At 40.6% G+C, this 27,461-nt stretch overlaps 1 protein-coding gene across 4 annotated transcripts in view; it reads left to right on the plus strand.

The window, feature by feature from the left end:
- Positions 1-1,916: 1,916 nt before the first annotated feature.
- Positions 1,917-27,461, plus strand: part of SON (SON DNA and RNA binding protein) — a 38,064-nt gene continuing 12,519 nt past the window's right edge. Inside the window, exons 1-8 of one of the 4 annotated variants that reach the window (XR_014887842.1) lie at positions 1,917-2,241; positions 3,813-3,979; positions 6,238-15,954; positions 17,331-17,491; positions 19,589-19,729; positions 20,918-21,106; positions 25,228-25,338; positions 25,715-25,831. Coding sequence is in view for 3 of the 4 variants with exons in the window: in XM_085242188.1 (XP_085098314.1) it covers positions 2,132-2,241; positions 3,813-3,979; positions 6,238-15,954; positions 17,331-17,491; positions 19,589-19,729; positions 20,918-21,106; positions 25,228-25,338; positions 25,715-25,831 (10,713 nt within the window). In the remaining variant the exon portion in view is untranslated. Of the gene's footprint in view, positions 2,242-2,809; positions 3,086-3,812; positions 3,980-6,237; positions 15,955-17,330; positions 17,492-19,588; positions 19,730-20,917; positions 21,107-25,227; positions 25,339-25,714; positions 25,832-27,461 lie in introns of those variants that run through there. The other 3 variants (XM_085242188.1, XM_085242181.1, XM_010723016.4) reach the window with 3 other exon arrangements.

Below are 27,461 nucleotides of genomic sequence, written 5' to 3' on the forward strand. Positions count from 1 at the left end.
CCCCTCGTCTTCTTCTCGGCGGTCAAGGCCCGGCCGAGGGCGGCTGACCCCGAGAGCGGGCTGCCTGCACGGCCCGCGCAGCCCGGCCTTCTGCAGAGCGAGAGAAACACTTACTTTCTTCGGGGGGATTTTAAGGATGGGGAAGGCGTGCTCCGCCGCTCCGCCCAAAACTACAGTACCCACAGGGTGCCGCGTGGGTCCGGGGCGGGGGCTGAGGAGGGAAAGTAAACTGTGGCTCGGAGACCAAGGAATGGGCTTTTGCTTTTAAATTCTTACGATCTAAAAATATCTTCATTTCCATCTCAGCGAGCTACTGAGCTCAGCAAGCGAGAGATCCATCTGAAAAGCCGTACCTACACGGAGATGACTTTATGGTTTTGCCTTGGGAGTGTGGCTCCAGAGTGCAAAGGTGTACTTTGCTAAGTTAGTAGGATGGTACTGTGCAAAGATTGAGTTTGTTTTTATGCCTTCTCAGCTAGAAATGCCCTGAGCAGCTTTAAGTGCTGGACAGGAGTAGCCCTCTGGTTTGTATTAGTGAAATCAAAGAGTGCTGGGCAACTTTTAGACAATAACTTAGCATAAAACTGTGCAACAACGCTGTAAAGAAAACAGATTTGATCTTTACGTTTGTTCTCCCCCGAGAATTGGTGTGAAAACCTTGTTCTTTGGAACTATTTTATGAATTACAGGTTTAATAAAGATTGTGTTCATGTTTTAGCACAACTTTGGTTCTTGTTTCCAAAAGGAGAGAAAACAGATACTCTTAGAGTAGCACTGACAGCTTCAGAACTGCTGAAGTGAAGCCCGGTAACACTTAGCTTTCAAACTGAATGCAAAATGTATCAGGAACAACACCCTGGTGTGGCAAGATCCGAGTAAGGCTTCACTTAATTCATCAGAAGATGAATCAGCACCTGAGTAAAGGTGTATAACTAAGGATGTTTTTCTTATTTATCAGCAAATAAAATAAAAAAATAGAGGAAGAATTATTTTCCTCTGTGGATCTTCCTTTTTACCAACAGTGACTTTTCCAGTTAACTGTCTTCCATTCACTGTTAGGCAGCCAGAGCGAAAAATGCAGCATTCGTTAAAATCCCTCTGTTTTTTGTTGTACTCTTCTCTTGTTGATAGAGGCCTACTCTGATGGGGCTATCCCTGCAGTTAAGCTACTTTGAATGAATTAACTTAGTTGAGAAGGGCTCCATTCCTGAAGGCATAAGAGAAAGATGTATGAAACAGATCAAGTGAAGCATTTTCACTCTAGCTTATTGCATATCAGAAATATTAACAATATCTAAATTCTATTAACATTGGCATGGCATGAAAGGTACCATTAGTTGTAAAAATGCCTCTTAAATATAACTGCTTTGTGTTATAACTTGACATACAAGTAAGCAAATTGATCCCAATACTAAACCTGTTATTTTTACTGATTTCACATAAAATCAGGCCACTTCCCAGCAATATACCGTAAAAAACAATGCTGCTATTGAAGAGTCTTATTATTAAACCACATTAAATTGGAGGTTGATGTTGCAAATAGAAACCCAAGCAACAATTCCCCTAAGTTTCTCCTAAATTTTGAGGGTTTTTAAAAAAAAAATATTTTAGATAAACTGAACCCCTCAGTTAGCATTTCAGGGAATGAGAAGAAAGCCTATGGGGGGTGAAATCGTGGGGGGTCTTCCAGGACTAAAAATGGCAAAGTAGTATTTGTACACATGTATACACGAGAATTGCTTTGGGAGCGGCAGGAGGGCACCCCCACAACGTCTGGACTCCAGCAAAACACCTCAGACGAGACACAGCTTTCAGGCGCTCTGTATTCGCGGCGAAGGGGGCATTCATTCCACTCTCTTTCTTTGTTCCTTCTCCCCCATCCTGCAGGGCGCCCGCCCGACCCCGCCGCCAGCCCCCGGAGCACATGTGCGTGTCACAGCCGAGCTGCCCGGCCCGGCGGCGGCGGGGGAGGGCGCCTTTCGCATGGAGCCGTACGCTGAGTGAGGGCAGCGCGGCGCCGGGCCCTGTGATGCAGCACTCGTGCGCGGGCAGGCCCCCCTGCTAGGCGCTGCCTGCGCGCTACACACGGGGCGGCGGAGGCGCGGGGCTTGGCCCCGCTCCATGGAGACCAATGGCATCGCTCCCACCCACCCCCACGGGCCCCGAGCCCGCCGGCACGCACAGCCACACGCCTCAGCCCACCATGGCCCCAACGCCGCCACCGCTCGGGCCCTCGACGAGGTGAGTGGCTCCTCCGCGGTGGCCCGGCCGGCTCTCGCACCCGGAGGCGACCGCCATCACGACGGGGGGAGCGCGCGGGGAGGGTGGGGGGGTGTGTGCGGCGCGAGGGGGGTCTGGAGGGCGGCCATCACGGAGCCCTCCGCCGCCCCCCTTCTTGCCGCTCTCCCCGGCGGCCGAGGCGCGGCGTTGCGGTTCGCGGGCTGCGAGAGGCCGGCAACGGGCGGCGGGGGGGGCGCGTGTATATATGCGTGGGGGAGTTCTGTGTGGCGACGGTTAACGGTTTTATTCGTTATGGCCGTTGGAGGGGGGGGGGGAGGGCAGAGCAGGGCCGCGACCGTTCGGCGGGGCTGTGTTTGTCGGTGGGGTCGAGAGGGGGGACTGTTGGCGGGCTGGGGGGGGGAGGGTAAGCGCACCAACATGGCGGCGCGCTACCGCCGGGGGGAGGGGGAACGGCGGACTTCACTAAGACACGAGACAGCGCTCCCGCCCCCCCACCGGAAGTCAGCCAGGTCTGCCGCTCTATGGCTTTCGCTGAGTGCTAGAGCGACACTGCGGGCGCCCGCTGCTACCCGCCCCCTTCTGCGTTACGTCCCGCCGTGAGGGCAACCAATAGCGTGAGGGCTCACAGCGAGCGCGTCAGCAGGGGCTCTCGTCCTCTCGCTGCCGCGGTGCATTGTGGGATAGCGGAGGCCTTGCTTCTCGGCAGGAAGGAGAGGCGCGGGGGGGGCCGGCGCGCTAACGCTGCTAACGCTGTCATGGCGACTAATATCGAGCAGATCTTTCGCTCTTTCGTGGTTAACAAATTCCGGGAGATCCAGGAAGAGCAGCAGCAGCAGCACGGCGGGTAACGAGCCGTGGCGGGGGAAGAGCAGCGGCCTGGGCCGCTATCGCGCCTGGGCCTAGCGCGCGGGAGGAAGGAGGGGAAGGAGGGAGGGCTGAACCGTGCGCGGGCTCCGCTTCGGGACGGTGTGAGACGGACCGGGCCTGGGGCTCGCACGGCTCGTATTAGCTGCGACGTGGCTGAGTCCGGGAGCTTGCGGCCTTGCAAACTCCTTCAGCGAGATCAGCCGGGGGGTGTAGGGGCGGGCGAGCGCGCGAGCAGTATCTTTTTTTATTTTCACCGATGGGATTTCCGTGTTGGCCTCACGGTTGTGGATGGAGGGGAAAGGATGAGTGTGGTTTGTTCAGTTCGTCTTGCTGTTCTTATTCGTTTTAACTTCACCCCGTTGTTTTTCACAGCCTTATCTCAGAAAGCAAGAAAAGTGTGCTAGAAAAGATTGTGTGATGAGTGCTTACTTTGCTTTGGGAGTTGATGGGCATGTATAACTTCAACGTAAAGCATGGGGGCTTACTCATTAGAGGACATATTTTGCTCTCTTGTGCCTTGTACTGAGTTGTCACAAGGTGTTCTGTTGAAAGTTAATTAAAAAGGAGGTGTTTCATTAAAAGTGTGGCATCTTCAGGAAGATAAAATGTTACATTGAAGGGCTCAGTGTTATAAATGTGTGTGAATTTAAAGGTCAAAAAAGGCTCAAAACTGCTTGTATTATGTTGATATTTTTTTTGGTTAGTGGAAAGGTAGAAGGCCAGCCCAATGGTGACACAATCCCAGCTGAGCAAGCCAACCCTTCAGATGACACTGTTGCTGGTGCTGGGAGTCGTCAGAATGATCAGATAGTGCAGAAAATAGAGGAAGTGCTCTCTGGAGCCCTTGATACAGAACTGCAGAGCAAATCAGGTAAATGAAAACACATTTGGCAAATACGTTCTTGTTAAGAAGGCTGTCGTAGTTCTTAAATCATTTTTACAGAGACAAAAAAGTACTTTTCAATGCTGCTTCTCTCACTGAGCTTCATCTGACAAGTTGTGTGTTTATTGTAATGTTAAGTATTTTTTTTGTCTACTGTGACTTATAACCACAAGTGGGCAGAGAGATACATAACTGAAAAAAAAAAGAAAAAAAATTTAATTTATGAAAGCATTACTTAGTGTAAAAATGTTAGTTTTCTTTTCTGTCCATTGCAACATCTACAAAAAGTAATATCACCTAGAAAAAATATAGAAAGAAAAATTTTTTTTTTTTTTGGTACATTGTGATTTATACTTTGTTTTAAATATATCTGCCTTGGGGTCTTGATATGCAGTTCTTACTAAGAAAGCTAGTATTGATGTGGATAGAAGGACTGTTTGTTGTGTTATTTTCCATCAGTATGTGAGATTATTTCTAAAACTGATTTATTAGAATTCAGAACTGTATGATTGATTAAATGTTCTGTCAGAGTAAGATGCTTGTTGTTTTAAAATGAATAAGGTGCTTACCTTTAAGCTGTAGTTACTCAAATAGCGGTATTCCAAATGTTAAGAAAAAGTTACATAGCAGTTGCAACTTTTTTGAATAATAAATCCAGTAATTTACTAATGTATGCATTTGAGTATTCCTTTTGATATGATTAGTCTTTTCTTTAAAATCTCCAACTCAAGACAGTCACTGAGATGAAGGTATAATTATTGCACTTGTGGGTTTTTGTTTGAGGATTTCTTTGTACTTGGTAAGTATAGTTCAAGACTGATTTTGTAAGTGCAGCGTAGAAAATAGTGACAGGAATTGTTTGTTTCAAAGATGTTATTTTCAACCTTTTGACATTACTTCTTTCTTTATATGTATAGTGGTTTGTTTACCTTGAACATTCTCAGTATTGTTACAGAGCTATGTTATACAAGTAGTACTTATGTTGGTATCTGTTTTATTTGTGTTTTTGTTGCTGTACTGCAGAAGAGTGAGGCAAGCTAACATGGTAGTAAATGAGTGAGATATATTCATCTTGAAGTTGATAAACTTAATCTAAGGTTCTTGACAGCAGTTAATGTTGCTTTTATTCAACAGGGATTTGAAAGTACTGTGCAGTTCATTTAACTGTTCCATTATAATTTTCAAATGCATTCTCAGCAATGTTGTTGGGAATATCTAAGAAAAAAAAATAACCTGTGATTTTTTTTTTTTAATGTATGAGCACGTAAAGCTACATAGGATGTGTTTATGGGATCTTTATTAGTCATATTGGTTAAATGCAGTTGCCAACAATTTTTGAATGCTTTGTATTATTTACTTGAAAGAGTATCCTTTCTAATCACAGATTACGATTGGAAAGCTCGTATCTCTGCATTGCCTACTAAAATATAGTTACTTAAGATGATGTACAGATAGCCTTTGTTACATATTAGCTGTACGTTCAAGTCTATGGCAATTTACCAATGAAAGAAGTATCTTTCTCATGAAAATGTGGGACTAGATTGAGAAGTGTATGAACCTAACATACTGCTGCAGTCAGGTCTAAGCTCCTCCTTCTTTACAGTTTCTTAAAGACTATTGAGAATTGAGGAAGTAGATGCTGTTTCATCAAAGACATTTGAAGAACTCTGTTGGTCAGTGAGGAACTTGATAAGTAAATATGCTTAAGGTCATTTCTAATGCACTAATAGTATTGAACTCAGTCAGAAGTTGCGCGAATAAGACTTTGTAAAGCAAACTAGGAGGTAATTGGCTGGCCACATTTTCTGCACTAAGCATACCACCACTTAGATAATTTGCATGGAAAATTGGAGTTCTTTTTTTTTTATTTTCATCTCCAGCTTGCTGTAGTTTTAAAAACGTGTCGTCCACCTTCTGAGAGAATGTGTTGATGTGTTGTATGTAGGTGAAGATGCATCAAACTACTTGTTGGAATGAGTCGTGTTCCCAGTGGAACTGTGTTACTCACCAGGAGGAACTGATAAACTTTTTGAAGAGTTGAAAACTTTTTGAAACCAGATTTATTTATTTTTACTTACAGCGCAGAAAGGCAGAAGAAGGAATGTTTGTTGGTATGGTGTATGATAGTTTAATGAGGAAGGCATAGGTGTCAAGTCTTAATTTGTTTGTGCCTTTTCCATGTATTTGATTACTTGTCTAAAATAACTTTTAATAATATTTATAAGGAAAATATCATTCTCTTCTAGATGTAGACAAAACTACTGTGAGCAATAGTACTCAATCTACTAAAAGAAGCGCTACTGCTGAAGGTGAAGATGAAATTCCTAGAAAGAAATCAAAGAAAAATAAAAAGCACAAAAGCAAAAAGAAGAAGAAAAAGAAGAAGAAAAGGAAGAAAGAGAAAAAACATAAAAAGCAGCCAAAGGAGTCAAAGTTGAGTGCACGTCGTGGACAGCATGTGGACTCACAGCCTGCTTCTCTCTTGATTCCAGAGAAATCAAGCTCCACACTGAGCGTGCAGCATGGGGGATTTGGAGATGCTAATCTGGCTGTCCAGATACAGCCAGAAGGACTGTCCTTACAGGCAAATGTGGAGCTTGATAGACAAACTTTAGGATTTGCTTCCCAAGTGAGAACTGATTCTCAGCCATGTATGGAAACTCTTGAAAGTGAGAAGGGGACTTTATGTGCAACAGATCCTCAGTTTAATTTAGAAGGCAGCCAATTTATTATTCAACAAAATGCTAGTATGACTCAAACTGAAATTTGCACTAGAGAAGAACAAATAAAACAGTCTCATGAAAATATTTATCCTGTAGCTGTCAATGTGAGCGAAAAGGGTGATTTTTTTGTTACTGGAAGTGTTGCTTCAACTAGCATCCCATCTGGAGTTGCCAATAAATCTGAGCTTCAGAAATTAGCTTTACCTTCAGAGGTAAAAACCTTGGATACAAGTTTAGCATCTAACACCATGGAGGTATTGACATATTCAGAAGCATCTTTGAAGTCTATGGCACTGGGAGGCGCTAACGAATTAGAAACAACTTCAGAATCAATGTGTTTGACAAGTGATGTGACAACAATTCCTAAACCTGCAGATCTGAATACTGTGAAGGGAACTGACATGTCTCTGGCCATGGGAGAAGTAAGAATTCCAGGAGCAACTGAATTACCAGTTGTGTCTGATAACTTGAGAGTGACACAGTGCAGCTCCATGGAGAGTTCAAACATCTTGAAGGCAGCCTCGGAATCTGTAGTTATGATGGGAGATGTGAAAAATAAAGTGGACCCAGATGCAGCTTTACAACATTCTTTTAAAGTTCCTGCAGAGACTGCTGTAAGTCAGGTGCGAATTGAAAGTGCCAAAACACCCCTGGCACCAGGAACTGTTGAGGTGAAGGATATTGAACCAGTTAGAGTCTCTCAGCACATGGGAAATGTGAGACCTTTGGAAGAAGTTCTGCAACCTGTGATAAAGCCAAAAACTTCAGAAGCAGTCATGGTTGTGAGAGGAACTTCTGATTCTGCAACAGCGTTGAATGCTTCAGAAGCGTTACTGCAATGTACATTCTCAAAGGAAATGCAAAGCTTAACAGATGTGAATGTTGTTGCAGAGGCAAAAGGTTTACAAAGAACATCAGAACCTGTTGTCCAGACCCTTGTTCCCCAGACAGTTCCGGTTGCTCTGCAATTGGAAAATAGTAATGTTTTGAGAGGTTTGGAGGCAACTCCCCAGTCTTCTCAGAAAGAAGACATGAAAAGAGCGACTTCACTGTCTTTGCAAATGGAAAGCATGAAAGCTTCGGAAGAACCTTCTAGTGGCAGTATGGAAGCAGAGAGAGAAACAGCACACGTGGTAACAGTTGCAGTACCTTTTTCTGCAAGCAAAACAGAGAGTTGTATAGTCTCTCAGCCTGAGATCGTGACAGGTATGAGAGGGTTGGAGGCAACCTCACAAACTGTGTTTGTAGGGGAAAAAAAGGATTTTGAAGTAGCTAGAAGTTCCACCATTGCAGAAGTGAGAGGTTTAGACAACTTGGCAGAAGTTAAGGCAGTTGCAGAGGCAAGAGGTGCAGAAACAGGTTCAAAAACTTCATGCTTAACAGAGATGAAAAATTTGGAAATGGCTGTGGGGTCTGAAACAAGAACACAAACGCAAGACTGGGGAACAACACTGATACCTGAGGTGGAAGATCTGAACAAAGCAAAAGTAAGGAGCAGAGAAACAGTACTAGAACCTGTGCAAACAGTGACAGTGAAAACTTTAGATACAAATTCAAAACCTGTATGCTTGGAGGAGTTGGGAACAACTATAGAGTATGGGACTGGAAGTAAACCAAACAAAATTGAAGCAGAATCTAGGGCTGTCAGAGTAGTAGAGCATTCTAAAACTACTTCAAGTCCTTTGCAGGAACAAGTAGTAGGCAATTCAGAAGCAGCATTAGAGTCTTTCCAAAGAGTGGAAGAAACAGTGATGGAAGTGAGAAACTTGAAAGAAACTTTGCAGTCTGAGATTTTGACAGATGTGGTAACTCAGGAATCTGGTATAGTTACAACAAGGAAGGCAGACAGAGAAAAAACTGAGTCTTCACCTGTGATTGATGTAAAAGATTTGGAAAAAGCTTCAGGAATTGAGAAAGGAATGAAAGCAAAGTATTTGGAGCCAGCATCAGAAGCTGGAGAAGTGAGGTTGGAAAGCATGCAAGAATCTGCAGCAGCAGAAGCGAAAAGTTCTGAAACAGTCAAAGAACCTGAAGTATACATGGGAATCCAGGGTTTGGAAACTTCCCAGGAATATGGAAAAGTGGCAGAGATTAATGTTTTAGAAGATGCTTCAGAAGAATTCACTATGACAAAACAACATATAGAATCTGTTCCACAATATTTGCGCACTGGAACACAAGAACATGCACAAACAGTTTTAGAAGCCAAACCTACTGCAGAATGGAAAAGTACAGAAGAAGCTGCAGAAGTCTGGAGAGCTGCTGAAATGAAATCTTCTGAAGTAGTTCCAAGACCAGAGGATATACAAGGTCTGGGGACAATGCTGGAACATGAAGTTGCTGCAAAAGTACAATATTCAGAAGGGCAGCAGTGTCAACAAATGGAGGATGTAAGCATTTCCAATCTGGCTCTGGAATGTGAGATGGTTGCTGAAAAGAATGATTCAGAGCAAGCACTACCATTGGAGCCTTTCATAGCACTAAGTGATAGGGAGATTGCAACAAAATCTGGAGTACCTGCAGAAACAATTTTTAGTTCTTCACATGCTGCAAATGTGAAAGATTCAGCAGGGACCCCTGAGTCTGAAATGGTCAGGGATGCAAAACACTTAGAAGGTCCTCCAAGTTGCGTAGCAGAAACAGAAGGTTTGGAAACAACTCGTATTTCTGAGACTATTGTAGAGGTGAAAGTTGCGGAAGCAGTTGAGGAAGCAGAAGCAGACACAAAAGATTTGGAAGCTGCTCCAGTACCTGAGATTGTTACAGAAGTAGTTCCGGTACTTGCGGAAGAGGCAAGCCAGTTGGAAGCAATTCCACAAGCAGAGGCTGACAAAGAAGTGGCTGCAGAAGAGGCATCTGAGACAAGAGATTCAGAAACATCAGATGTGCAACCTGATGTGGCAGCACGAATGAGGGAGACTTTAATGAGACTTGAGAAAGTTATTGAGAAGAGCAGCCATAGAAGCAGTGAAAAAAGTAAACATGATGCAAAGAAACAAAAAAGGAGTCGGTCTAAGTCCCAGTCCAGGTCTAGGAAGCGGAAAAAAAAGTCAAGGTCACGTTCTACTTCCAGGCGTTTGACCTCTAAGAGAGCACGATCTAGGAGCAGAAACTATTCAGATTCCAGAAAAAAGCATTCCAAATCTAGATCCCGGTCTGTGGAGAAAAGAGAGAGGAGAGTGTCTTCCCGAAGGTCCAGACGCAGACGTTCCAGGTCATCTGACCCCTACCGGTCTAAGTCCAGGTCAGTGGAAAAGACCAGAAGGTCTGGACGTGGACGTTCCAGGTCATCTGACCGTTACAGGTCTAAATCCAGATCTGTGGAAAAGAGAGAAAGCAGGTTGTCTTCCCGAAGGTCCAGGCGCAGACGTTCCAGGTCTTCTGATCGCTACAGATCTAAGTCCAGATCAGCAGAAAAGAGAGGGAGCAGACTGTCCTCCCGAAGGTCCAGGCGTGGACGTTCCAGGTCTTCTGATCGCTACAGGTCTAAGTCCAGGTCAGTGGAAAAGGCCCGAAGGTCTGGGCGTAGGCGTTCCAGGTCATCTGATCGCTACAGGTCTAAGTCCAGGTCAGCGGAAAAGACCCGAAGGTCTGGACGCAGACGTTCCAGATCATCTGATCGCTACCGATCCAAGTCCAGGTCAGTGGAAAAGACCCGAAGGTCTGGACGCAGACGTTCCAGGTCTTCTGACCGTTACAGGTCTAAATCGCCATCAGTGGAAAAGAGAGGGAGCAGATTGTCCTCTTGGAGATCCCGGCGCAGACGTTCCAGGTCGTCTGACCATTCTAAGTCTAGATCCAGGTCTTCAGAAAAGAGAGGGGGCAAAGAATACTCATGGAGGTTCAGACATAGAGGGTCTGGTTCCTCTGATCGTTCAAAATCTAGGTCTAGGTCTGTAGAGAAAAGGGGTCGAAAGGCATCTCTGCGGAGATCTAAACGTCGGCGCTCCAAGTCCTCTGACCATTACAAGTCTAGGTCCAGATCAGTAGAAAAAAGAGATAGAAAGCAATCATCACGGAAATCAAAACGTCAGCGCTCAAAGTCGTCTGACCGTTATAAATCTAGATCCAAGTCAGTGGAAAAAAAGAAGGAGTCTTCACGGAAGTCTAAGCGTCGTCGCTCAAAGTCCTCTGAACGTTACAAGTCTAGGTCTAGGTCTGTAGAAAAAAAACGCAAAGACTCTTCAAAGAAATCCAAACGGAAGCGTTCAAAATCCTCTGACAGTCTTAAATCAAGGTCAAAATCTGTAGAAAAAAGAGCAAGTAAGTTAGCCTCAGCAAAGTGCAGTAGAAAACATGCAGACTCTTCTGAACAAGAAAAAGTAGATGGTTCTGAACCTGTCACAAGTGAAATCAGCTCCTCCAAATCCTCTAATGGTCCCATGTCAGTAGCTTTGTCTCTTGAAGGAATAAATGGCCCAGAACTGCCACCAACATCTGGAAGTGGATTTTCCAAAACTGTTGAGAGTCTTGAGACAAGCTTATCTGTTGAAAAAATGGATGGTCCACAGCCTTCAGTGATACCTGAACTTGATAGCTCCAAAATCTCAAGTGATCAAGAACAGTGTTCCATACCTGTGGAAAAAACACAGGTTTCTGTGACCTCTGAAAATGGGTCAGCCACTCTTTATGACTCTGACTTAGGATCTGTGCCAGCAGAAAAAACTGTACCTCTGGAATCTTCATCACTTACTGAACTTATGTTCTCAGCATCCAGTTCAGTGTCCTCATCGGTTGAAAAGAGAGATGCAGAGACAACTTCGGTAACAGAATTTCATCTCTCCACATCCCATCAAGATGAGTCAGGATCTAAATCTTTCAAAGAAACAGAGGGTGCAGAGCCTCTTTCGACAAATGAGAGTGGATGCTCTGTATCTGCTGATGATTACAAGTCAACTTCCACATCCTCTGGAAACATGGAGATTCAAGGATTTTCGCTAATGTCTGGAAGTGTACTTTCTGATGGTTGTGAATTGAGGCACATCCCTGCTGAAAATGCAGAGCACCAGAAGTTTTTGCAAGTGCCTCAAAGTGGATCTTTTGAGTTGGCTGACAGCACTGAGTCAAGGTCAGTGTCTTCTGAAACAGCAGAAGTTCAAAAACCTTTTTTAGCTCCAGAAGTAACAAGTTCTGAGTTCCTTGATGTCCATAAGTCAGTCTCCTTACCAATTGCACAGGGCCAGGTGGAGGTGCCGTCTGTGGCTTCTGATAGTGTATGCTTCAGGACTCCTGACAGACACGAATTGGGATCCAGCTTTGATATACAAACAGGGGAGGTCCCATTGATATCTGAAGGTACACCCTTACAGTCACCTGTTGGAAAAGTAAAGGCTCCCAGTGCTTCCCTGACATCTGAGTGTGGTCCTGTTGAGATCACAGTTGACCACATTTCAACTTCATCTTCTGCAAGAATACAGGAAGTTTTTCTAACTACTGTAGGACAAAGCTGCAAGTCTTCTGAGGCTCATGAGTCTAGTTCATCTATTGAGAAAGATTTAGATGGTTCAGTGTCTTCACAAGTACTTGGAATTGGGTGCTTTGAGAATTCTGAAATGCATGAATCAAGACATCTGCCTGCTGAAAAAATAGAGGTTACGGAATCAGCTTTGTCTACAAGTGGAATTCCTTTGTGCCATCGTGGCCATGCGTCAAAATACAGTTACTTTGAGAAAACAAAAGGTGTAGATACTGTGGAATTGGTAAGCACATCTGCTGAAAAATTTGAGGCCACGGTGCCTTGTCTGACTTCTGAAGGTGAGCTTTTCATATTGCCTGATAGTCATGAATTGAGAGCTACTCAAACGGAAAATGTAGAAGTGCAGAAGTCATTCTTGTCCTCTGAACAGAAATGCATTACATCCCCTCATGAACATCAGTTGAGATCCCCCTCTGGCAGAGAAATACAGGTGCAGGAAGAGCAGCCTCTGATAGAAAGGAGACATTCTGTTTCTTCTGATGATCATGAGTTGACACTCACTACTTTCAAGAAAGTCGATGTAGGAGATCTTTCACAGATGCCTGGAAATGAATACGCAGTGGACTTTTCTGGTCCAGAGTTGACATCAACCTCTGTTGAAAAAGCAGAGGTACAAGAACTTCATCTGATTCCCGAAGAAAGATGTTCAGTGTCTCCTGAGAACCAGGAGTTGCTGTCACCTGCATTGGAAAAGACTGAAGTGCAAGAGCCTGCTTTAACATCTGAAAACGATTATGCTGTATCCTGGAAGTGCCAGGAGTTGAGAACTAGCTCTCCTGAGAAGGCAGAGATGCAGGAACCTTCTGTAGTACCTGAGAGTGAATGTGCTGTGTATTCTGGAGACCAGGAATCACAAACTGTGCCTGCTGAAAAAGCAGAGATACAAATGCATTCTTTGATGTCTGAAAATGAATATGCTGCATCTCCTGAGAGCCCAGATATCACAGCCATTTCTGCTGAAACTGCACAGGAGCCTTCTGCAATATCAGGTAAAGAATATGTTGTAGTCCCCAGAGTGCAGGAGTTGTCATCTCCTCTTGCTGAAAAATCGGAAGCGCAGGAGTGTTCTATGCTCTCTGAAAATGAGTATGACATATCTCCTGAAGGCCGTGATTTGAGATCCAGTCCTGTTGAAAAAGAGGAAATGAGGGAACCTTCTGAAACATCTGAGAGTGAAAGTTCAATGTCCACTGATGACCAGGAGCTGCAGTCTACTGCTGTTGGAAAAACAGAGGTGCAGGAGTTGTCTCTGATGTCTGAAGGTGAATGTGCCATGTCCCCTGAAGTTCAGGAGCTGCAGACTAGCCCTGCTGAAAAAGTTGAGAGTGAGGAACCTTCTCTGACATACGAGAATGAGCATGCTGCGTCTCTTGAAGAGTATGAATCAAGATCAACTCATGGCGATAAAACAGAAGATATGGATTCTTCTTTGACATCTGAACGTGACCATTACTTGTCTTTCAAGAGCCAGGAGGTAAGATTCACCACTATTCAAAAAGTAGATGTTCAGGAGCTTTCTCCAACATCTGAAAGTGAACATACAGCATCCCCTGATAGTCAGGAGTTGAGATTCCTCGCTTCTGGACAAGTAGGTGATTCTGAACCTTTAACATTAAATGTTAGAGGCTCCATGTCCCCAGACGTAAGTGACTTGAAATCCACCCCTGTTGAAAAAATGGATGATGCAATACCTTTAATGCCTGAAAGTGGATGCTCCACATCCCCTGGTGGCAACAGTGTGAAATCTGTTCCTGGTGAAGAAACTGGTGATTTAGAGCCTTCTTTGACATCTGAATGTAGACATTCCACATCCCCATATCATGAGAGCCATGAGATGAAATCTCCCATGGAGGAAGATGGTCTAGAGTCTTCTGTTACTTTTGAACATAGACGATCTGTTACCCCTGAGGGACATGATGAGAAATCTGTTATAGATGAGGAAATAGAGGATCGGGAGCCTTCTTTGACATCTGAACATAGGCGTTCCACATCCCCCGATGAGCATGAATCAAGATCTAGCATTGGTGAGGAGGTGGAGTATTCAGAACAACCTTTGACAATGGAACATAGATCCTCCATTTCTTCTGATGAGCATGATTCAAGGTCTACTGCTGGGGAAGAAGTAGAGGATGCAGAACCCTCCTTGACAGGGAAACGAAGAGATTCTACGTCCTCTGATGAGCATGAGTCGAGGTCCACCACTGGTGAAGAAGCAGAGGACCGTGAGACCTCCTTGGCTGCTGAATGTAGAGATTCTGTGTCTTCTGATGAGCATGACTCAAGGTCTACTGCTGGTGAAGAAGTAGAGGATTTGGAGCCTTTAGCAGCTGAACACAGACATTCTGTGTCTCCTGATGGACATGAGTCAAGGTCAACCACTGGTGAAGAAGCAGAGGACCTAGAGCCCTCCTTGACAGCTGAACGTAGACACTCCACATCTTCAGATGAACGTGAATCGAGGTCTACCACTGGTGAAGATGTGGAGGATGCAGAACCCTCCTTGACAGCTGAACGAAGAGACTCCACATCCTCTGATGAGCAAGATTCAAGGTCTACCGCTGGCGAAGAAGCAGAGGATATGGAACTGTCTTTGACAACTGAACACAGACGTTCCACATCCCCTGATGGACGTGAATCAAGATCTACTACTGGTGAAGAAGGAGAAGATGTGGAACCCTCCTTGACAGCTGAGCGAAGAGATTCAACATCATCAGATGACCATGAGTCAAGGTCTACCACTGGTGAAGAAGCTGAGGATATGGAGCCCTCTTTGGCTGTTGAAGATAAACATGAAGGGTCACCTTCCATACCTCTTGAGAAGTCAGAGGGACAAGACTCTTCTTTTATGACTGAAAGCAGGCGATCTGAATCTTCTGAACGTGAGAAATCTAGATCTGAATCTGCTGAAAAGATGTCTGACAGAGAGTCTTCACAAAGGTCTAGAAGTAGACCATCAAAATCTCCTACTCGCCAAATAAGTCGATCCCCATCTGTTGACAAAGCAGCAGATGAAGAATCTTCACGGAGGTCTAGACACAGACGCTCCAGGTCCACATCTGTTGAAAAAGCAGCAGACAAAGAGTCTTCACGGAGGTCTAGACATAGACGCTCAAGGTCCACGTCTGTTGACAAAACAGCAGACAAGGAGTCTTCACGGAGATCTAGACGTAGACGTTCCAGGTCCACTGCTCGCCAAAGGAGTCAATCAAAATCTGTTGACAAAACAGCAGACAAAGAGTCTTCACGGAGATCTAGAAGCAGGCGCTCCAGGTCTTCTCAGCGCAGATCCCAGAGATACGATGCAGACTCTCGTTCGAGACGGAATCGCTCCAGGTCAGTAACACGTAGAAGAGCATCAAGATCAAAATCTAATCGTCGTTCTCGATCTAGCTCATTGTCACGTTCAAGGCACAGAAGAAGAAGTAGGTCAAGGTCAGCATCAAGAAGGCGGCGTTCTCTATCAAGAGACAGGCGCAGAAGATCTCAGAGAAATAGATCAAGATCTGCTGATAGAAGAAGGAGAAGATCAGATTCAAGAGATCGTAGGATATCACTGAGATTACGGAGCAGGAGTCGGACACCTCTTCGACAAAGGCGATCAAGGTCAAGAGGAAGAAGGCGGAGCTCTAGTAGGTCACCAATTCGACTGCGGCGATCAAGGTCTTCAGGGAGAAGAAGAGGTTACAGCAGATCACCTGATCGTCGTAGGTCCAGATCATCGGAAAGATTTTCAAGCAGGTCACCGAAACGCCTTACAGACTTGGGTAAGTGGACATTTTATTTTTGGTGAATCTGTGGCTAGATAATTCTGTGTTTATTTACGTAGTCTGATTTTAACATTTTTTGTAGCATTCATAAGGAATTTCGTGAAGTCATTTTCTGCATTATTTTTAAGCAGTGGCATTCAGTGAGGAAACTTTCATGCTGGAGCTGAATTTGTGCCATCCATTTGGATGAAAGTGCTTTTAAAGCCAAGAGCATATCTTTTGCTTTAATGTGTTTATGCAGAGGTAGTCTGTTGTACTCTTGGGGAACACTTTTCATTTTAACTGTTTAGTAAAGGCCTAGAATAGGAAAGTTACGAGCTTCCAGTTTTCCTGAGAACTAGCTGAGTGAGAGAACGTTACAGTAAGTGCCAGTTAGAGAAGTTTTAGCTTTGTTATTGACTATAACTCTTGTTTTTCCTGTTATTCTTTTATTCTTTTCCACTTGAATGTTTGTTACTTAAGAGCTTTGCTGTATTAAGGGGGACATTGTTGAACTATTAATCTAGTATGTGATATGAAGGTTTGATGGTCTATACTGCACAGTTCTATGGGCTTCAAAAAGCTTTTTTTTTTTTTTTTTTTTAAATTGTATTTTTGAATCTTTAGATGAGATTACATTTTTTGTGATTACTTATACCAAAATTGAACTTTCAGGTACTCCTAGCTAAGTTAATATGCTCAGTTATACTCTCGGCCCCTTAGCTGACTAGCTTCTTTAGTTCAGATTCATTGTCAGTGGGTTTTGTAGATTGAGGTTTACTTGCAGATGAGGCTTCAGGCTGCTAGAGTATGTGGTGCTGAATGCTGGTGATACGGAAATCAAGATTAGACCAAGATTTGTTTCAATTCTTTTTCTCATGCTACATAAAAAATATGTAACGTTCTGTGAGGTTTATGGCCATAATCCTACAAAAACAAAATGTTCTTCAGCTTAGGATTTGGAAATCTGAGAAAGGATCTAGATAGTAGAAGTTAAAAAGCAGTATTGCATATCATTTTGTCATTTCTCTTATGTGTTTCGTAATACCATGCAGCTTTAGTTTCATGATTTATTTTTGAAGAAAGTGAAAACTTTTTGAGTATTAGAAAGGAGGGTTGACATTCTTTAATTTCTTTAGCTTTTAGATAATTAAATAAGTATAGTTAAAAGCTGTGGAAAAAACTCTACTGTGTGTCCAAACTACAGTAAACTTGCTTAAATGTGCTTTAAGGTGTAGCTCTGGAGGTGAACTGAAATTTCAGTTATTCTCAGAGAACATAAAAATGCACAGTAAGAGTAATTTTTTACATGCTTTGCTTAGTTTGATAGAAATTTTGACTACTAGAACAAGAATTTGCCAGAATATTGATAATTTTTCTTTAACATCTTTCAGACAAGGCCCAGCTGCTTGAAATAGCCAAAGCTAATGCAGCTGCCATGTGTGCGAAGTCAGGCGTTCCTTTACCACCAAGCCTGATGCCTATGTTATCTCAAAAGAAAGATGACAAAGCCAGTCAGAAGTCATCAAGAGATACACTAAAGGAGCTCACTGAGGTAAGTGAGAACAATACTAAACTGAAAGTAAGCAAAGTATTTTTTGTGACTGTTAGGCAAGCTTTATTCTGTGCTTTTTCACTCACATGAAAGCTAGCACGTGGTTTGAGCCTTTTGCTCTGTTTAGAGCTGTGAGGTTTTGTTTGTTTGATTTTTGGGTTTTTTGGTCATTAAAACATGCTTTTGAATTCTGTAGAAAGGTGTGAATTGCAGTTCTTGTGCTTTTTTTGGTTTCTGTTCTGTTGTAATTTTTACATGCTGGTAGATTTCTTTGCAGTCCCTTTAATAAAAACTCAACAAAAAAAAACGGAACTCCCAAAAATGAAACAAGACTGTCAGTTCTAGTTCTTGTTTGCAGCATTGTTCATTACTTCTGTTGTTATTTTGTTAGCAAATTTTTCTTTGCTCAGTGTTCAGTGTGTTAAAAATCCAATACCTGCTTCAGTAGTTCTATATAATTTTACACATATTCCAAAACATTTATAGAGGGAAAGTTATTGTTGCAATGCATCTATTGCAATTTTAGTATACAAATGGGATGTTTCTGTTTTGATTGTGGGAGAAAAAATTGATAGTTGTCTTTAGTGTAGCAGTGCTGCATTGTTAGTGTGATAGTTCTGAAAATGTTTTTATTTGTGAAGTAAAATCTGAAATCAGGCAATGTCATATTGCTGGAAAGTAATCCCTTTGTTGTTTGTGGGGTAGTGGTGCAGAGGTGCTTGTTAGCTTAAAAACAAACAAACAAAAAAACCCGCAGAAGTTGTGCAGATGTGATGAGTGCTTCTGCATGTAACCTGACCCAAGATTCAATGCAACTGTTGTTCATCTGGGGCAAAAAAACTTTCCCCTTGCTTGCTCCTTTTGTCTGTGGGAATTCAATGATTAATATGTTTCACTGAATCCAAAGCAGCCTCAGAAGCAGTCCAGATCATTGTTCTATGGGAATGTATCTAAAAGAAGAACCCTTGGAGAACCTGTTCTGTTTTCCAAGAAGCTGGCTGCTCTGCAGGTTGCATCATGTAGGAAAAGGACAAACTGTTTCCAGTTCACTGGGGGCCATCCAATGACTGTAGTAATACATTTGATTGGTTAGCCTTTTGAGTAATGCAGGCTTTTTCTGCTGCATAAAGTGTGTGCTTAAGTCATTGTTGGGAGAAGGCTTAGAACAAAGAGCATAGGAATCTTTATTTAATAATGACTGATGAGAACAGTGTCAACAGCGTGTCTGTTTGCTCCTTCTATACCAACAGTCAAGTTATCAAATAAACGTGACTTAAAATGGTGTGAACTTGAACTAGAATGCGATCAGATGATGTACTTGGATGTCTTATAGGAATATGTTTTGTAAATGGGGACATAATGGAAGTGTTCTCAAATTCATTTTGGACTGTTTCAATTATAGTTGCTACAGGTAGCAACGAAGTGCAGTTGATCATCTGGTTTTGGTCATAATTCTAGCCTTTCTAGAATTATGCATTCTCCCTCTCTTTCAGCTGCAGGATGTCTCCTGCACATATATATCTATATATATATTTTAGATCAAACTGGTTTTGAATAGAACATGGGTCTTGTGTACCTGGCCAACCTCAAAATATTTCAGAAGAATGAGATGTCTTCCAGAGACATTGCTTCTGACTAAGTTCCTGGATTGCTAGTAGAATTTAGGCAGTATTAGTAATTGTTAATTCTCAGGTTTTTCTGTGCAGTAGCTGCAGTAGCTTATAGCCTATGTGTATTGTATTTCCTTTGTATTATATGAGATGCTAGATAGCCAGTGATCTCTGAAGTGCTTGCAGCCATATACACGCATTATGAAATGAGCACTTCGCATCTAATTCTACAATATACTTCTGAAAATCTCAAACAGTTTCCTTGTAATTATTTTCTGAGTGAGTGCCGAGCAAACTTAAGTACGTGTTTGATAATGTGTGTAAGAAGTCAAATGTGCATACATATCTGCGGCTTTCCTATAAGATTTACTCAGAATTATACATCCACTTTATTTGTTCAGTTGTTCATTTTGTCCATTTTAGTTGAAAGATCCAGATTTATTCCTAACTGTTGTCTTCACACCTCTCCTTCTTTTTCCTTTTTCAGAAATGCAAGAAGATTGCTCAAAGCACAGATGATGTGATAGTGAATAAACCTCACGTTTCTGATGAAGAGGAGGAAGAACGTCCTTTCTATAATCACCCCTTTAAGCTCAATGAACCCAAACCTATTTTTTTCAATTTAAGTGTGAGTACTTCTGTAATTAGTAATTGTAAAAATTTAATTTAAGTTTAAAAGATGAAGTTTAAATTTAACTTTTCTAAAAAGGACAAATAGCTTTAGAGAAATTGAAACAATGATTGATAAGCTTGGTGAAATTATGCTTGAGTGTCATTAAAAGTACTCTTGTTTAAAAAAAAAAAAAAAAAAATTGTCTGCAGCCCATGATACTATGAAAGATTTCCATAATTGGATTAAGATTTTTTTCTTAATGTTTTTTACAGTGTTCAAAGCTTTAGCAACATAGAGGGGATCAGTTTTGTTTCACATTTTCATTGCAAAAAAATTTTAGTATGAACTTGCAGACAGCATTGGAATTGGAAAAAGCTTCAGAAAAGTATTAGTTCTCTTTTAAATGCAACACAGAATTCTAAAGGCATTGTGAGGAGTTCTGAATGATATGCCATTGAGCTTGCTCAGCCTCTGTGTTCTATGTCTGCTACTGCAATAGGTCTTAAGTGTTAATGAAAGGAAAAACATGTTCCATCAATTTTGAGATTAGCCAATAGGAAAATCTGCTAACGTTGCCTGTTATTAAGAGGATGTAAATGTCCCATTAAATGTCTTTGTTTGGGGCTGCTTTTGATTTTGTTAGCATTTCTGTTGATGTTTTCAGGGTATGAGCGTGCTGGGAAGAATAAAATGAGGGGACCTCTTATTATGCATCTGGGATCTGTGTGATTTGAAGTGTGGTTAGAATTTGTCTAGGAAGTTTTTAAAACTGCATGTTAAAAATTTTTTGTGCTTGTGAAAGTCTGACTTAGTTTTGCTGGTTAATATTAGAAGTACTAATATGCTTAAGTGAAAACAAAAGTTAATTGTAAAAATGCAGTTTATGGTGTTTACAAAAGAAGTAGTAATACATAATTATGCAAGGTGTAAGGTAGAAATAAATTTCTATTTTAAATGGCACTGTTAGAAAGTGGTAAGATGAAATTCAGAATATTCTGGGATTCAGTACAGACTCTGAAAAGGATTGTTCTTTAGTGGGCATGGGCTGCTATACCTGTTACTCACAATTTTGATGCATTTAGTGTCATCCTTTCCATTCTTTCTGGATTCTGGTCTTATTACTGATCTCAATCATGTGTCTTTGATAACAGGAGTTTACACAGTGTTTTCAGCTTCTAACCTGTAACTTTTTTTCATTTTAAGACTCCCAGCATAAAACCAGCACCACCACCACAACCAAAAAATCAGGTCAGCCTGTCAAAGGAATTTCCTGTTTCATCTGGGTCTCAGCATAGGAAAAAAGAAGCAGATAGTGTCTATGGAGAATGGGTTCCAGTTGAAAAAGGCAAAGAAGATAGCAAGGATGATGTTTTCCCCAAACCATCCATTGAGGTAAGGAAAGGAAGGAGAGCATACACTTTAAGGAAAAAAAAGCCATTGCCTGGTCAGTCTGGTGTCAAATCACAGTCTGTGAAAAAAAAGAAAAGTGTGCATAGGTAGTAGCTGGCACTTGAGAAAGCTGAAATCTGAACTGCTACAGTCTTCACATTTACTCACAGTGTTCATGTGAGCAGTGGTGTAAGCAGCCTGTACCAATATCGTGTGCTTTTGTCAACTAGTGACTTCACTGTCTCAGTAGAACTTAAACTTTTACTTGAAGATTGAAAAGCAAGTTTCAAGTTTTCTGCAAAGGTTGATGCCATATGTTTAGATTTTAATAATAATAAATTGAATAGTAATTTTAAATTTTCTACCAGTGTTGGAGCATTAACATGGAATTGAAATGTCATTCATTAAAAATAGATTTGAAAATAGTTCTTAAAACTGCCATTTCATCTGGTGTATCTACTCATTTTTCCAACTTCAGTCCCATTTTCTTATGAAGCTGTCTTCCATGTGGCCTTCCAAAGGAAAATTTAATTGTATGTATAATAAACTGAAAAAAGGAAATGTTTTTCCCCTTGATATGTCTTCAAAAGAATATTTTGTGGGGTTTTTGTAATTAAGTAAATGAAATATTTAAGACATTACTACTTTTTTTTTTTTAAGTTAATGTCATATTGTTCCTTCTCCTTGTTCTCATACCTTGCAAAACAAATGAATAAAAAAAGTTTTGCCTTCACATTTCTGATGAAATTGTTTTTCAACGTGGTGCATCTTGTTTTTCAATAATTTTCTAAGGTAGTATAGTTCACTTTCTGAAGCACAGATGTTGTTTTCTTCTGTGTTGTTTGCAGCACCAAAAGCACAGTGAATATAACTTATTCAACATGTGCTTTCATGGCACACCTCAAAGGCAGAGCTTGAGGTGTTTTTAGGAGGTGGTAAAAAGTCTTGTCCTTCATGTGGTTAATGATAAATTTGGTTCAGGCAAGCTGTCTGCATTCAGGTTTCCAAAAACAAGACACGTGTCTTTGACAGGTTTGGTTAGGCAAACGCTTATGATTTTTTTTATTGATTATGTAGAAGAGGCCTTGAAAAATGACATTGGACTAAATACATTCAACATAGCTTTCTTTCCGTTCTGTCGCGTGTATCCTTATAAATGCTTGTAACTGTTCTGTCTGTTTTTATATTTTGTGAATAAATATTTTTATTTGCATTTACCTTAACGTGGTTTGTGTTAAGGGTGATTTCAAGGGTCAGTAACTGACAGCAGAACATACTGTTCCCTTGTGTTCGGCAATCCTTAACCTTGAAATACAGGAATATTCTTGTAGGAATAGGATCTCCATGTGTTTCTCCAGAGAGTTGGGAAGGTAATAGAGTGCTCCTCTGCTTAATGTTAGGACTAATTGTTTTAAATGTTTGTGGGACTGTCTGTGGTTGAAATTGCTTCTTTGGAGCAAAATAAACCAGGTCCCTTGCTGCTGGAAGTGAGGTAATGAGGGAACTTGCTTGAATCCTCAGGAGGTTTGGTGTATAATTTCCCTCATTTCATTTTGTTTGCTTGCTAATTTTGATAGCTGTTTGTCACAATTCTGATACAAGTCAATTTCAATATTTAAAAGAAAACACAATAAAAGCATAACAGTAAACCAGTTATGCAGGTAATAGAATAAGTTATAGGATTATGTAGCCTAAAACGGCTCTGCTAAAATATTACAAGTGCTTTTAATAAAACATTAATTGCTGTTAATGTAGTTATTTGTGGTGGTAGAAGATAAAGAAAAAGCTCTTACCTCAATTAATCTCAAGTATCAGCATATCTACAGAAGACAGAGAAACATAGAAGAAGAAAATTATGTTTGAAAACTTGAAAGTCCAGAGATAGAATGCTGTATTTTAAGTTTGGTATATACAGCACTGGCTATTGTATAGAGAAGCCCTTTTGATCTAAAAATGCATAAAGTGCATTTAGTGTATCAGTAGACGTATAAAGTGTGTCAAAATTGTCTTTTCATTGTCACCACTTCCTGCTTGCTTCAGTATTTGTCTGGGAGAAAAATGTTATTAAAACTCAGGACTGGGAAGACAGAACTCAGAGAGGAGTAGCATGTTGAACATGGAACTGTTTTACTTGACTAAATAATAACAACTTTTCATACTTCAAGCAGAGATTTTTTTTTTTCCGAGATCCAAAGCTGCCATCGAATGCCTTGACATAATACAAAGCCATGATGGTCTCCAAAATGGTGACTGACCATGTGGGGAAAGTGTATGGGAATTCTAACTAACCAGGGTATCTACTAATAGGCCCCAGTCCGGTAAAGCACTAAAGTACACATGTGTATTTAAGTATGTGAGTGGTCCCGATGTGATTTCAGTGGACTACTTGCATGCCTATGTGTATTGCTGGATTGAAGCTTTTGGTGAGTAGAATAACTTTTATTTATCTCCTCAAGCAGTTTCGCAGATGAAACATACAACTATTTGAACTGTACAGGGGGGATCTTCTTAACACAAGAAAGTGTATATTGCTGACAAGTGTTCTTCTGTATACACGAATATCGCGTTGGGTTGAAAAAGAAAATCTTTCAGTTCTTCTAGTACTTTGTTTATAATGTATGTTTTTGTCATCTGAGACAATAAATAAACATTGAAGTCAGTTTCATAGACATACAGGCTGTAAGGATTTCTGGTCTGTCTTTCTCAGTACTAGGTGGTTTAGCAACACGATATGGAATTAATTTACTGAAGGACATACTTTTTGTCTGAGGCAGGTAAAATAAGTAAACACATCTTTCCTCATTTGAAACTTAAGATTTAATAGCCAGAATAATAATTAAAAAAAAATCATGTATTATGCTACTGTAGACATTTGTCTGCCTTTTACTGGTTTTTCAATATTTACTGCATTCTTGACATGCTGGGAATTTTTGTGGATAAGCTATATTTTTTCAGCAAAGACAATTCTAAACTGGTTTCGGTTTCTTCCACTGGCCTTTTATTCTAGTATAGTGTGAAAGGCTAAGGTAATGAGATAGTGACTAATCTAAGCCTTTTGTAATACAAAGCAAAACAAAAACGACAACGAAAAAAGACAACAAAAACAAAACCCGAAACCATCAATCTCATTAATGTCTGTATGCCACTTGCTGTTTTGGCTATTGGGTTTCTTCTGTGCTTTCCAACCCTTTATAATCTCCTTTACATGCTTATATTCAATTAAATTTTATGTGTCTCTGATCACTGTTGCTTTTCTCCTTTCAAAATAGAATGATCCACAAAATGCACGTCATTTAAAGAGTAAGGCACAAATACTCTTACATAAGTGTTGTATACAGCTCTTATTTTATCCTTACAACCTCAAATGGTTTGATTTTCCTTCTTGGTTCCTTTATACATAGAGAGGTTTGCACTGAACTTCTTTATTTATTCCATATTTTTACCCACCGGATTCTGATCAGTTATATGCAAGATGGTTTCAATTTTTTTTTTCTTAAATTTTTGTTCTGGTTCAACAGCACAGATATAAATAATCTTTTACTAAACAGTTAATTTTGCATGCTATCAGTCTGTTTTCATTTTTATCTAAGTCTTTTTTAGGCTGAAGATAAAAAAAAAAAATTTAAGCATTAATACCAAGTTCGTGGGATGCATGTGATTCTTGCTGTAATTCTTCTGTACACATAAATTGAAGTCCTTAATAGGATATTTGTGTGAACAGCCCAGTATAAAGGCCCTTGCCTTAGTTTTGTAGCTAAATTATATTTAATACTGTTAGTTAGTAAGATTCCACTGAATTCTTAATGTCTTAGGCATTAAAACCTACAACCTACAATGACCAAAATATTTATTTGAAATTAAATTGTTAGATAATTTGCAGATGCTGCATTTTACTTCAGATTTTCTATTTGTTTAGCAAATATCAAGAGTGTGTGTACATAATAAGTAGTCTGAGAATTTCTTTTTTTGTTTCTCATTGCCATTTTGTATGTCTAGCCAACTATTTAATGTTTAGAACAATTCTATAGTATTTGTAGCACTTATTCTACAATAGATTTTTTTCCAGGTCAAATGGGTGATGCTTTTCTCTAATGTATTTTTAAGAATCATATTTTTCTTCCTAGGGTGTGGACATAACTGCAGCTATGAATGATCGAGCTTTGGCTCAGAAAAGGCTTAATGAAAACACGTTTGATTTAGAGGCCATGTGCATGTTAAATCGTGCACAGGAACAGGTATGTTGCACTTCTCATCAGTGTTTCAATCAAGTTAAAAAGTGTAAATGTTTACCCTTCATATCACTGTTATTTCCTAATGTGTTTAAGTACAGTTTTTGAAAGTTCAGGTTATGGGGGTGTCTTTAAAAATTTTACCTTTAATTTGCACTTCATAATACTAGTACTGAGGATAAACAAACCACGAGCCACAAACCTGCTAGACTTTGAGCTCAGTCTTTAGGGTTAATGTTAAAAGATGCTCAGCTTTTTTGAGATACCTGCTTATAAATGAGTTTTGTCGATTTACTAAGTGTAAGACGAGTCATAACAGTTACTGAGAATAGAAAAATAAGAAAAAATTTATTCCAGTCTTACATTGATTTTTATTTTCTAGATTGATGCCTGGGCTCAATCAAACTCCATACCTGGCCAGTTCACAGGAAGTACTGGAGCACAGATTTTGTCCTCGGATGAGCTAACCAACAGTGGTCCTCAAGCATGGATTAGAAAGGTAGAAGTTATGCAGACATACTTGTCTGAATATCATGTACTAAGTATTAGCAAAAGTACTGGAACATGCCAAAAAATGGCCTTAAAACTTATGGTAATGCATGTATCAAATGCAACAAACAGATTGAGTTAAAACTTTATCTTTGATCAGTTTTACTACTTGCTGCTGCTGTGTTCATTTTTGGTATGCATTAAGATGTTGAACATGACATTTCAGTTGAGCGTCTAAAGTACCGCAATAAGATGTGCGTCTCTTACTTGAGTCAGATTGGTACGTACATACTTAACAGTGAAATGACATTCATGATACTGGTATGGTTGCAATGGTAGGTCCATCACTACTTCTATGGGATTGATCCTGATGTCATTGAAGTTGATGATGTTTTGGCATCAACTTCAGTGAGCCAAGTCCCAAACGGCCCATTCTGTTTGACTTGGTTCTTTTTGATGGTTACTGCTTTGCCTCTATTTGCATCACCAGTGTTTTCTGGGATCCAAAGATTTGGAATATTAAACCAGGAGTTGCAGTTGGGCTCAATAACTGTAAGATTATCCTACAGTGAAATAGTTAACCTCTTACTGCAGAATAATACTGGCTTATTTTGGGTGTGCGATGCGTCATACATACATGCGTTTTGTAAGTTTTAAAAGTCATGCTTCATCTTTGAAAATGCTGAACTGGTACTCTTCTAAGAAGTAGAACTGAGGAATTCAAGCAATATCCATTTTGCAAGCAAAATGAATAATGAGTTATCATGGTTACTCTCACAAGTGATGTAGTTGAGTATGTGCTATGTTTGTTTATCCTTCTGGAATTAAGACAACCCTCAAAACTGGTAGGTTAGACTTGAAACTTAGTGAAAGTTTTCCACAAAACTTTATGTGAACTGTGAACACAGAAGTCTGGAAATACGATGTAGTAAAATTAGAAATATTTTTTGTGAAGATTCATTAATTTATTTTTCACTTTGTATAGCCAAGCAATACAGAGAGCCAGGCAACACAGAGATCCAAATTACTTGTTAGATGGGAATCTTCTGGGCTCTTTGTATTTAATACTGAGTGTAGATTATACAGTCTTATTTCAAAAATTATAAACTTGTGAGATTTTAATAAAATATTGATTGCAATAAATGTCCCTGCCACTGGAATTTAGAAATAAAAAGCACTCAGCAGGCAGGTGTGTTGATGAGAAAAGGAGAGCTTTTTCACCAAGAGGCTTGTGGAAGATTAGCAAGCCTACTGAGGGTTCTGTCTTTCTGCTTTTGTTGAGTGGAATTTCAAGACAAAGGAAAGGGAACATCTCTTTCCCAACTCTCCTTTTCTCATCGTCTTTTCCTTCCTTGAATTTCTGTGGTGATGCCCTTCTGTGCCTTGCAGTAACAGGAATGTCCACTGACAACAACAGCAGAGTAGAGAGTTGTGTTATCTCTTGGTCTTTCAATTTCAGTCTGTGGTCTGATTGGAGAAAGGAAAAAAAAAAAAAGAAAAAAAAGAAAAAGCTGTATAAGGAAAAAATTAAAGAAGAGCCTGGTGTCTGGTTTGTGGTGGACATAACTACTGTGAGGAGCAGAAGCATACTGGGGTGTTTTATTGAATCTAGAATTGAGACTGAATCAGCAGAAGCACTT

This window comes from Meleagris gallopavo, chromosome 1 (assembly GCF_905368555.1).
Source record: "Meleagris gallopavo chromosome 1, MGAL_WU_HG_1.1, whole genome shotgun sequence".
Lineage (NCBI taxonomy): Eukaryota > Metazoa > Chordata > Aves > Galliformes > Phasianidae > Meleagris > Meleagris gallopavo.